The sequence below is a fragment of the Mastigoproctus giganteus genome, chromosome 4 (genome assembly GCF_048544385.1).
Source record: "Mastigoproctus giganteus isolate SK-2022 chromosome 4, ASM4854438v1, whole genome shotgun sequence".
NCBI classification, from domain to species: Eukaryota; Metazoa; Arthropoda; class Arachnida; order Uropygi; family Thelyphonidae; genus Mastigoproctus; species Mastigoproctus giganteus.
The window spans coordinates 158848166-158861258 of NC_143578.1; the positions used below are offsets into that span (position 1 = coordinate 158848166).

At 37.8% G+C, this 13093-nt stretch overlaps 1 protein-coding gene across 2 annotated transcripts in view; it reads right to left on the bottom strand.

Annotated features, from left to right (window-relative positions):
- The window catches only part of mRF1 (mitochondrial translation release factor 1), a 128311-nt gene that overhangs the window by 32456 nt on the left and 82762 nt on the right, over positions 1–13093 (bottom strand). For both annotated transcript variants that reach the window (XM_090371840.1, XM_090371839.1), the window contains exon 5: positions 11075–11192. In XM_090371840.1, the coding sequence (XP_090227966.1) occupies positions 11075–11192 (118 nt within the window). The remainder of the gene's footprint in view (positions 1–11074; positions 11193–13093) is intronic.

The following is a 13093-nucleotide window of genomic DNA, read 5'->3' on the forward strand; positions in this document are numbered from 1 at the left end:
GCACAAGCACACGGTCGGTGACTACCCAGGTATGAACCAACGTAAGCAGGGATCGAGGTGTGGTGCCCACACCACATGAAGGAATGTCACCCCTCTGTGTTACCAGGCAATACTAGGTAGTAGATGACTCTTATAAACTGGTGCAATATCACCACTTTGCTTATTGGAGGCTTGAAGTGGTGGAACCCATGTTTAGTCTCCAGAGCTAAGTTCCGGTCAACCCTTCCCCATCTCTTCCATCATGCAGTATGACTGATGATTTTTGAGGTTATAATGAGCATTATGGCGAGATCCAATCTTCCTTACATTTCAAGGGTACAGCTCTAAAATGGTGTTCGCAGGCAGGCCGCGAGTTAGTACATCGGACCGAACCTATTGGTAACTCTTTAGAAGGCTTCCAAATCAGCTAGTGTATAACCTTGCTACCTCTATTCTGCCAGATAGTGACCGGAGGGAGTCCGAGTAGTATGTATGCTGAGACCACGTTAATATCAAGGATCTTGGTATATTCTTACCATGTGTATGCCATATCCAAAAATTTCATTACTTCATACAGCATGTCCCCTCCTTACTATTGAATCCACCATGAATTGTCAAACTAAAAGAGTAAGCTTATCTGCAAAAAGATTTAAACCTCCCAAACACTTCCTAGTTCATTTCACAAATATGTGTGGTCTCAATTCTAATCTCAACAATGTCCATTTCTAATTGCAGTCTTGCCAAACCCCATGTACTTTTTCTGACAAAATCTCAGTTATCAGTTGATTGAACTACTGCTCATCTCAGTTGCTCAAACTATTTGCTGTACGATTCCTTTCGCTTCAAAGGTGGTACTTGTGCATATGTCCATTCTGATATTCCCTGTTAGAGACTTGGTAATTTGGAATCTCCTCTTTTCGATCTTCTCTGGCTTAAAATCTCTCTACCTCATTGTGTCAAATTCATCTGTTGTCTCTACCGTTCTCCCAACTCCACTAATCACTTGGAGCTCTTTGACTTCCTCTCTTTGCAACTTGACTTTTCCCAGTCCAATTTTCCTAACAGTGAGGTAATTTTCCTTGGTGATTTTAATGTTCACAACTCCAGCTGGCTTCCGTTTTCTAGTCACACCAACCCAGCTGGTCGAGATGCTGAGGCATTTGCAATTACTGTTTGTTTGTTTGTTATTTGGTTTTTAGGAGCATTAGCAACTAAGGCCATATTGCTCCGGGATATGCAATGGTCATTCCCTGACCTTTCCGCATTCTCCGTATTTGGTGGTGACGGGCTCGAACCCCGGTCTAATCAAGAAGCGTGTGCTACACACTGCTGCTGCTCCTTCCCACCTGGCTACGGAGGCGCCTTTGCAATTACTAATGACCTGGCATAGATTGTTCATTTACCTACAAGAATACCGGACAATCCTAACCTTACAGCCAACACGCTTGATTTTTTTCCAACAAACAACTCTTCTAAGTACAACGTCGACGTGAGTGGTCCTTTAGGCACCTCAGATCACAACTTGGTGATTGTATCTTCTCCAGTGGAGCCTTTATCTCATGGCTATTCCCAACCTCGTATTGTTTGGAATTGCAAGAATGTAAAATGAGATGACCTGCGACATTTCTTTTGTTCTTTTCCTTGGTCAGATTACTGTTTCAAAACTTCTAAGGTCAACATTTGCTCAGATCAGTGAAATGAAATGTCAGTGAAATTATTATTGTAGGAAGGAATGGAATTCTTTATCCCACACTCCACTTTAAAATCTCGTCCTTTATCTAAACCTTGGTTTTCCAATAAATGTGCTAAGGTTGTTCATCAAGAGAAGAACATTGCATATCGTAATTGGCTTGTTTCCAATTCTCCAGTTTCACTTTCTGCCTACACCAAAGCTCGCAACAATTGTAAAGCAGTTATTAATCAGTCCAAACTAGGTTTTGAAGAGGCAAAGAATAGAAAACTTGCTTCTTGCGCTATTGATAACTGAACATTCTGGTCTGTCTCTTGCCAAAGATATTGGCTGTAACTTTTGCGCATCTCTGCTCCCACCGCTGTCAAATCCAGATTGTTCTGTTGTTACTTCAGCCCAAGGATAAAGACGACTTGCTAGTATCCCATTTTTCTTCCAACTCATGTATTAATGATCTGGGTAACACACTTCCCACCATTCCCAACATGCTCCATTCAGTGCCTCCTGTGGTCTTCCGTCAAAAGGATGTCAGAAGGATTTTGATGAATTTTGATGATAAGAAAGCTACAGGTCCTGATGGTATTTCTCCACTTGTTCTCAAAACCTGTGCTCCTGAACTTACTCCTGTTCTTTGCTGCCTTTTTTCACTTTCTTATTCCAAAATGTGTTTTTCCTTCTGCTTGGAAATTTGCTCATATCTAGCCAGTTCCTAAAAAGGGAGACAAATCACTCCCATCCAATTATCGTCTCATTGCAATTACTTCTACTCTTTCTAAAGTAATGGAGCAATCAGTTAATTGCCAACTTTAAAACTATCTAGAAACCTTCCGTGTGATCAACGATTGACAGTATGGATTCTGTCAGTGTTGATCCACTGGCTTATGTTACCCATTTATGGACAAATTCAATGGAAAAGTTTGGTGAAACACAAGCATCTCAAAGCATCTTTTCGGCACCTCCGTAGCCAGGTGGGCAGGAGCAGCAGTGTGCGTAGCACATGTTTCTTGATTAGACCGGGGTTTGAGCCCTGTTGATATCTCAAAGGCTTTCGATCATGTTTGGTATAAAGGTCTTCTAAACAAGCTTCCACCTTATGGTTTGTCAACTGTTTTTTGTAATTGGTTATCCAGTTTTCTCTCTGATCGCTCACTGAGGGTGACAGTAGATGGTTCTCTGTCTTCTAACTTCTCCACTAATGCGGGTGTCCCTCCAAGATGCTTGGAGGGACACCCTCCTTTGAGATGCTTGGTGAAACACAAGCATCTCAAAGCATCTTTTCGGCACCTCCGTAGCCAGGTGGGCAGGAGCAGCAGTGTGCGTAGCACATGTTTCTTGATTAGACCGGGGTTTGAGCCCTGTTGATATCTCAAAGGCTTTCGATCGTGTTTGGTATAAAGGTCTTCTAAACAAGCTTCCACCTTATGGTTTGTCAACTGTTTTTTGTAATTGGTTATCCAGTTTTCTCTCTGATCGCTCACTGAGGGTGACAGTAGATGGTTCTCTGTCTTCTAACTTCTCCACCAATGCGGGTGTCCCTCCAAGGTTCAGTTCTTTGCCCCCCTCTTTTCGACGCCTCCGTAGCCAGGTGGGCAGGAGCAGCAGTGTGCGTAGCACATGCTTCTTGATTAGACCGGGGTTTGAGCCCTGTTGATATCTCAAAGGCTTTTGATCGTGTTTGGTATAAAGGTCTTCTAAACAAGCTTCCACCTTATGGTTTGTCAACTGTTTTTTGTAATTGGTTATCCAGTTTTCTCTCTGATCGCTCACTGAGGGTGATAGTAGATGGTTCTCTGTCTTCTAACTTCTCCACTAATGCGGGTGTCCCTCCAAGGTTCAGTTCTTTGCCCCCCTCTTTTCGGCGCCTCCGTAGCCAGGTGGGCAGGAGCAGCGGTGTGCATAGCACATGCTTCTTGATTAGACCAGGGTTTGAGCCCATGACCACCAAATACGGATGATGCGGAAAGGTCAGAGAATGACCACTGCATTATCCCAGAGTAATATGGCCTTAGTTGCTAATGCTCCTAAAAACCAAATAAGAACAACAACAACAACAACACACTCTTTTCCTCTTGTATATTAATGACCTTCTTCCATTGACTGGAAATCCTATCCATAGTTTTGCTGATGCTAGCACATTGCATTCCACTTTCCATTTTGACAAACCTTGCCCTGCTCTATCAGCTTCAAATTCTCAAATATCCGCTACCAATTCTTTAAATCGATTCTTTTGCTCCTATGCTTATCTTTGGTGACACTCCGATTTCTAGGCAAAATGATATATCTCTTTTGGGGATTACCCTGACTTCTAATCTCTCTTGGCACAAGCACATTACAAATATTGCCTCCTCTGCATCTAAAAAACTTGGTTTTTCTCTTTCCCTCTCGGCGTTACTTTTCTTCAAAACAGTTGTTCACTCTGTACAAATCGCAAATCTGCCCTACCATGGAATGGAATATTTTTCCCACATCTGGGGCAGCGCCTCCAAATCCTCTCTCAGGCTTCTAGATTCCATTTAGAAGATCGCAGTTAGGTTAATTAATGACCCCTCTCTAATAGGGTCTTTCCACTCGCTGTCTCATAGATGTACTGTTTCTGCTGCATGCCTTTTCTGCAGATACTTCCATGGGCACTGTTCTTCTGAATTGGCTTCTATAATTACCGCTCTCTCTCTCTCTCTGTCAAAACAGTCCGAACATGTGCCGCCACCAGCCAACATCCATTTACCGTCCAACTTCAAACTCAGAGAACCAACTTTTTATCTTCCTCGTTTATTCATTCAACTGCCGTTTTCTGGAACAACCTTCCTTCATACCTATTTCCTGAAAATTACAGTCTACAGAAGTTCAAGTCGAACATCAACAAATATCTTCTTTCGTCTTCTCAACCTCCAACCCAAGCACGGTACTAAGTACTATATGTTCAAATACCTCTCGTGTTTGGGGTTTTCATAAAAAAAAAAAAAAAAAAAGAATGGTCTCTCACACAATGGCACTGCTATGAGGAATTGTTAAAATGCTATGCATTACTTGGAATAATTTGTTATAAACAGTTCAATTATTTCAGGCTTCCATGTGCATTTGTGAGTTCCCCACCGAAGGCCCACTGTACATCAATTCTTTTTTCTTTCCTAAGTGTTTGGTAGGTTCTCACAATGAAACTTGCAGAACTGATGCTGCATAACATCTATTGTTTCATCCATTTCTTTATCTTTAACAGTGAGGTAATTTTCCTTGATGATTTTAATGTTCACAACTCCAGCTGGCTTCCGTTTTCTAGTCACACCAACCCAGCTGGTCGAGATGCTGAGGCATTTGCAATTACTGTTTGTTTGTTTGTTTGTTTGTTATTTGATTTTTAGGAGCATTAGCAACTAAGGCCATATTGCTCCAGGATATGCGATGGTCATTCCCTGACCTTTCCGCATCCTCCATATTTGATGGTGACAGGCTCGAACCCCGGTCTAATCAAGAAGCGTGTGCTATGCACTGCTGCTCCTTCCCACCTGGCTACGGAGGCGCCGATTGTGGGGTGTGTTATGTGGGTGAGACAGAGCAGTGATTGAAAGACCAGCTGGGGGAGCATGTAAACGCAATAAAGTCTGCAAATTATGGAAAGTCTGCTGTGGCAGAACATTTCTGGGAGAAACAACATCAAATTTCCCCGGAGGATGCTGTCATCACAGATCATGCACAGGGGTTCTAGGACCGTAAATGGCTTGAGAGCTTACGTACTGGGGCAGCTAGCAATACTATTAATAGGGATAGGGGTGTACGTCTACACCCCCTCCTGGAAACCGTCGTTCTCGGACATGATGAACGGTTTCGGCTAGCGTGCTCCCGAGCCATTTCCGGTCCCGGTGTGCAAATGGAAAATTCCAACCGTGGAACCATGTGATGTGTGCCGTGGATCTGCTACTTAAGGATGTGCCGCAAAGTAGACATATGCTGCTGAGTAAGGAGACTGCTGCCTCCAAAAGCTACAGCAAATTTTATCGCTTTTAATTTCTAGGTTTTTAGTACAGTAATACCCCGAAGTTACGCGATAGGTGGGTCCGACGAAAATCGCGTAAGTCGGGGTACAACTTTGCATATAAATACATATAAATTTTGCTTAATTGGGACCAAGGACTAACAAAAACACTAGTTTAGAAGAAAAATATTAATAAAATTGCAGTTCTTTATACATATTAATACAAAATATGTATTAAAAAAAACAAATGACTTACGTAAAAAAGTTATTTCGATGTCGATGGCTTCATAAAATCTAACAAATTCGTCTGACGACACATCGCGTTCTTTTTTTCACGCAGAATTTCTTCGTAGCAAGCTAATAATTTTTTTTATTCCTTGCTTTGTAGCTATAACGCGTTCTTCGTTGGAGTCTATGTTTTCTAAAATTTTTAAGCCCTTTACAATTGAGCCCTTTTCAATTTTCAACCTGTCAAGTTTGCAATTGTCATGTGCTTTTCGCCGTTGCTTCATTTAGGCCTGTAGCACGTGCAATATCACATGGTCTTTCATTTCGCTCAAAGCGTTTCACAATTTCATATTTTTTCTCTATCAACAGAGGTGGACTGGCCATAAGCCTTACCGGGGAAACCCCGGTGGGCCAGTGTGATTTTGGCCATAAACCATAGTATGAGGCCACTATAAATTTTCCCCGGGTAAGAATTTTTGACCCAGTCCGCCTCTGTTTATCGATAATTGCTTTTCTTTTTCTCTCTGAATCTGCAGTGTCTTCACCAGGACGCTTCCTTTTCACACCTTTTAATTAAGTATTTTACTCATTTTTAGGGAATAAAGCACAATTACAAAACGAGGAGGCACGCTTGATACGCATAAACAAAGCTGCGCGCATGTAGCAACTGAATAAACAACACCATAAAGGCAGAGATACACTATTAACACCTCACATTTCTAGGGGTTACTACCATAAAACAATAAAAATCCAGTTGCGTTTCTGCTAGTGAAATCTGTTATAAACTGGTAGTAAACTCGATCTAATTGCATTTGCGATTATACCGATAGCTGGAATTGTGTTGGTTTTTACGTTATTATGGTGAAATGTGTTTCCCCTTCACTGATATAAAAACATAAAAGCAACAAAGTTGAATTTTGTTCATCTTTCGCTCTCATTCTCCGCCGTCGCACCGTATATCGATAACATATGAAAAACGACCTTGAAGATAGTGGGCGGCAGCGTTGCCAAACGAAAAAAATCAAGAACCGCGTAACTCCGAGTTCGCGTAAGTCGGGGTATTACTGTATATTTTACCAGTGTTATTTATTTTTATTGTAAATATATATCTATTTTATATTTATTTTATTGTAAATAAAGTGTTTTTAGTTACAGTATCGAATTTATTTATCTTCCAGCTGGTGTGAAGCTTAATCATCAACTTGAATTGTCCCAGCCTTGTAGGCCTATTTAGAGGCTTCTAATTTAGTCTGATATCCATATTCTTGTTAACTGTTGAGAAAAACCTAACACAGAAACCTTTCTCTTTTTTTTGATGACTTCTCAGGCTTTTACTCTAAAGTTGTAGGCTGGGAGGCATCTGTGTCTCCTATCGCTTACCCCCCCCCATAAACTCATTGATCCATGGAATCATTCTGAAATGGACAAATACTATTATTCCTCTTCATAAAATAATGATGAGATGACATTTGGTCTGGAGGCCTCACCTAAAACAGATATGGAACCACTAGAGAGGGTCTAAAGAAAGGCAAGCTAGATTGGCTGAGAATGTAAAGAGTTGTCCCTATCAGTAGCACCTCAGAAGATGTGAACTGCAGAGCAGGAAACTACACTGACACGATGGAAGTTTAAATCCCTTAATGGAATAAGCAGAATGAATGAAATAGAATATTTTTGCATTGGCAAATAACAAAAAATATTAAATTTTGGGTAAAAAAAAAAAATTAATATAAGATCTCATGTAGTTCAATTTCAAGTGGCACGCTGTTGATAACTGTAAATAAGTTGCCTCTCAAGGTAACTGAAATAGAGATTCTAATGAAGTTCAAGGCAGATTTGGATAGTTACTTTTTAACAATGAGCAAATTCTGATTGACACAAGTTTTTTTTTTTAAGCTAATGCAGAATAAATTTGCTTCATTGCCTAAATTGGTGTGATTAATACGAATAACCTATTTAAAGATGAAATGCACAAGGCATAATTATATATGGGTTTTAAATTGTGAGGGCAGCCACAATATGAGATACAATTAAAACGATGCCTTTTACACTACATACATAATTTAAATTTATGGGTACACTATGGTGTATCTACACCAATATTATATAGTTAATTATTTAAAACCCATATATAATTATGCCTTGTGCATTTCATCTTTAAATACATTATTTGTACACCATTTAGTATCTCTCATATTGTGGAATTACTTCGCAATTGTGATGGCATGTTGCATTACCAGGGTACCTGCCCACCCACCGATAATAGACCAACAGCTTTGAAACGGTGCCATCTGGGTGTTGGTATCCACTAAGAATAAATAACAGTAGTCTTCTCTACTAGAGAAACATTACTTATTCAAAGTAGTGCAATACCTGGTATCTCGTTGTGAAGGCAGCCACAATATGTGAGATACAATTAAAATGATGCCTTTTACACTACACACATAGTTTAAATTTATGTATAAACCAGGGCTTTTTTTTGGGACGGTACGCAACAGTACGGCGTACCGGCACATTTGGATGCAGTGCACTTCGAAATTTGTAATATTCTCCATAAATTTTTTTCACATGTTTACCTGCTATTCAAATAAGCTTAAAATTATTTAACTAAATTTGCATTTTTCACTCTCTATTGTTAAGATATTTTCCATATAAAACTGTATAACCATTTTTATAATTCTAAATTACTCAATCGGACCTCTGTTTAATTATTTTGATTTAAAATTTATTTAAAATAGTTTCTGTTGGGCAAGAAAATTTTCATATAGAGAACGGATTAGGAGAGAATTAACTCGGCAATTTAGGCAATTAGTGCTGATGCTGCGCGAATTAAGAGAGCTAAAGCATTCTACAACTTAGTGGTACATGGTAAAAACCTATCCGACCACCTGTCCCACATACGGAGAAGTCACTCTGGTCAAGAGTGAGCAGGCAGATCAAGGGGTATTCCCAATAGGCTCTGGCCCACCTTCTACTGAAGTGGTGTCCAAACTTTTCCAGTACAGGGGCCATATTAAAAAAAAAAAAAAGTTAGATTTCTTTAGTGCGTTACATTTTCCATATCTTGTTGCATGTAAAAGTAAAATTGAAAATATTCAGAAATTTTATTAAGTACGATACACAATTACATTTACTGAACAAAACATTTAATTAGAATTTTTTTTGATAATTAACAAAAATTAAAATGCTGTTTTAGTTCACTTTCCAGGCTGGCCGTAGGTTGGACATCGCTGTGAATCAACTGTAAGCACCCCATTCGAGAATTAGGAGGGAGTGATTTTCTTTTACCCCAACAAATAATTGTCTGTTGTTTTGCGGAAGTGCATTATCCACATTTTTCCGTATTGTCACAGTACCTGAATATCCCAATGACACTGACATTTTGGAGAGTTAAAAAAAAAAAAAAAAAAAAACAAAGATAAGAAAAATATCAAATTTAAGAACTAGTGACAATACCGATGACGAGAGAAGTAAAACGAGGACAACGAAGGTATTAATAACTTCTAAAAAAGAAATGTTGGCATTTGGTGAGAATGAAGTTAGAAAATTGTCAATCAGGTTACAGTTAAATGAAAGAGATACAATTTGTGGATTTCAGGAATACCTAATTGAAAAGATGGTTTCGGAAGAATTGAAGCATTTGATGGACGCTCTGAGTACGATACCAATTTCATCGAGTGAATGCGAATGAGGATTTTCACAAATGAATCTGATCGCCAGCCCAACCAGAGCTTCGTTGATGGCAAAAACAGTTTCTTCACTACTGTTTCTTAATATTGTAGGCCCCACTGCTGACCCGCTTCGATCCAGCAAAATATGTCGATTCGTGGCTGCTTTGGAAACGTCATTCAGCTAGAGGCACATAAAGAGGAAGAAAAGAAGTCGGCATAGGGTTGTCGGATGAAAACTTAATAAAAATTTGGAATATTCTACAAAAACTTTATTATGAAATTATTTTTATTTATTATTTTTAGGGTCCGTAATCTAACGAAGGACCCTTATAATGTCACTCGCTTGTCTGTCTCTGTCACAGCATTGTATCTCTGGAACCACTCAACCTATTGACTTGTGTGTTTGTACATCATTTGGGCCAACATAATGCCATATTGATCGTTGTTGACAAAAATTTGTCTGAGAAATGGGGGTAAAATGTGGGGGGACATAATGTAAACAACCTATAACTTATTATACACCGTTGGAAAGAGCTCAACTAGTAGGTTTAAAATATTTTAAAAATTAAAAATGGCGGCGTCAGACAGGAAAATTTGAGGAATTTTGGGTGTCCCTCCCTCTATTTCCCTCGCTAATGGAGCTAAAAATTTAAAAATCAAATTAGCTATGCGTTATTCAATGCTTATCAAGGGAAAATTATTTCGATTGAAACCTGTCATTTACTTTTTGTGTTAAAATTAAAAAAGCAATTTTTTATTTGCACTTCGATTCTTTTGTACTAAGTAACTCTCCTTTTGGTGACAAAAAGGTTGCTAAATAGTTAGTTAATAATTCTATAAAGGTCATTTATAAATTTTGCGATGAGAAATATTTTTTAACAATTTTTAAAGCTGAAATTGTCCTGGCCAGGAGGTACTCAGAGAGCCAGTGTTGAGGCGGCAGTGGTGGGGAGGTGCCTGTGCAGAGTCTTGCACGGCCGTCACCTGCCAGTCGTCTCTCCCCAAGACTTTAATCGCTTCTCCAGGAAGAAGTCTGAGTCACTTCTCCCACCCTTGTCATTCACAACAACTGGAAAGACTCAAACAGACAACGTTTTCGTTAGTTCCTCAGTTTCAGGCCAATCCGGAGTATTAGAAACTTTTTCAGTTACCATAATGCCATGTATTTGAGATACTACACTAACGACCATTCGTGACTACGGACCCTTCATCCCGAGTGCCCGGCACTCAGTAGTTGGCTGATTTATTTACTTATTTTACTCACATTTTACTTATTTTTTATATACATTTAATAATAAATTTATGCTTAATAAACTGTGTTAATATACTAAATTTGTTGTTCTTATTCCAAAAACATTACTACTAAAGTAACAATATCAGGAACAAAAAAATTTTAGAGTACTTTTCATATCTTTTTAATTTTCAATTTTTCCTGATAGCAAAGAATGAGTACCGGCACCTAGTTTTTTACAAAAAAAGCACTGGGATAAACTATGGTGTATCTACACCAATATTATATAATTAAATACTAATAACCTGTAGGAAGGTGAGTAACTCTGACGCAGCTATCAGTTGTATTGACATGCTGTCCCCCTGGTGCACTGGAACGTTTTGTTTCCACAGTCAGATCTTTTGGATTAAGGGAAACATCAATCTTCAAAACAGAAAAAATAATTAATTAATTAAAAAATAATAAAGAAAATATGTACAGGTAGTTCCCGACTTTATGAGTTAATACATTCCTAATGTGCGATTGCAAAGCGTGAATTAATTTCCCATAGACGTAATGCTAAAAACCAGGCATTATGTTCTCAGCAATGAAATTTTACCATGATAATGTTAAATAAAGGTCAACAAAACAATAGTTTATGCTTAAACAATGATTTATTTATCCAAAGAATTGAAAACATAGCCTTCAGAATCAAGCAAATTATAATAATAAAGAAATTATTTATGTCATACAAATGTTAAAGAATGTTTATTCGTCATCACCATCGACTAAATGCACATTCGTTGATGGTTTTTCACTCGTTGGTTTGTTGTAAGCAAAAGTTGTCTTCTCTTTTCTTTATAAATTTCACGATAGCATGCATAAGCATTTTTTAAGTCTGTAGCAACTTTTCTAGTGCACTCAAAATTTAAATCTTGTGACTTGAAAATCTCAACTGCTTTTTCTGTGTTGAAAAGCTTTGTCAAGTCCCTTGAGAGTGAAGGAACAAACAGGAGTTTCAGCTATTAAATCTTCTTCTTCTTCCTCAGCTTCTTCACATTTTGCCATTTCAATGCGGTCTTCATTTGTGAGCTCTCCATTGTGTAATTGAAGCAAATCAGTGATTTCAGTTGCAGAGACCTCAAGCTGCAATTGGTTAATAATATTAACGACAGCTTCTGTTTCATTTTGTACTATCTCTGCTGGTTCTTGAAATCCTTCAAAATTATCAATAAACTGATGACAGAGTTTATTCCAAACATCTTTCATGTTCTTCTCTGTAATTTTGTCCCAGACTCAGGCTCATTTTATTATTTCGATTACATCTAAAATATGGAATTCTTTCCAAAATTCTTTAAGAGTTTCACTTCCCTTCTTATCTCTGCCCGAACAAAAAGCACGCACAGCAGTACTGTACCGTACACCTACGTGCATTGTTTGAAATTCTATATTTAAGAATGTTTAGCATATATTTATTGTGATTAATGTTCGTATTTTCGATTCTGTTGATACTTGATACTTGAAAAAAAGAACTCGTAAAGCAGGAACTGCCTGTGTATAAAACTTCATATAAGTACAATATTATACAAACTTGAGCCTTTTTTTTTAAATTCAACTTGATATTGAAGTTTTTGATGTTTCAGTAAACTGAGTTAGTTAAATTAACACATTTTTAAACTTTTTATTCAATCAATGTGAAAAACAATGGGTTTAGTTCAAATTACCAACAACAAGAATGCTGACATTTTTATTGTAAAACCATTATAAATGTTTTTTGTTGGTAATTTAATTGTTAGTATTTTTCTGCAGCTATTGATCTTTTGACTATTCAAAAGGCCAACATTCAAAATGCTGACAAAAACTGAGAATTTTGAGGTAGTTCAAAATGCCAACTACCCCAAAACACCTAACATTTAAAAGTGCCAACTACCTCAAAATTCAGACCAGTCAAAATGCCAACAAGCATATAGGACTGCAGAATAAAATGATTGTTTTGTTGTTACTTAAAATGTATTTATTATTAATTACACTACTCAGCATTTTGAAAAAAATTCACCAGTTATCCCAGAAAACAATATTTCTTAATCATTTTCTAATGCTGATTACAAAATAACTTCTGCTTGTTTCCTTCACATTAGGTTGCTTCAAAATCACAAAATAAAATTTGATTTTTCACAAATTTTTATTAATTTTAGCAAAATTTATGCACTGAAATTATAACAAAATTTTACTTACCAGACTTTTATATTTAAATACATGTTGAAAACTATTAAAAAACGCTGCAGGATAAAAAGTCCACTAAACACTCATCTCTTATTTTAAAACTGATCTACGATGTTTCAAAT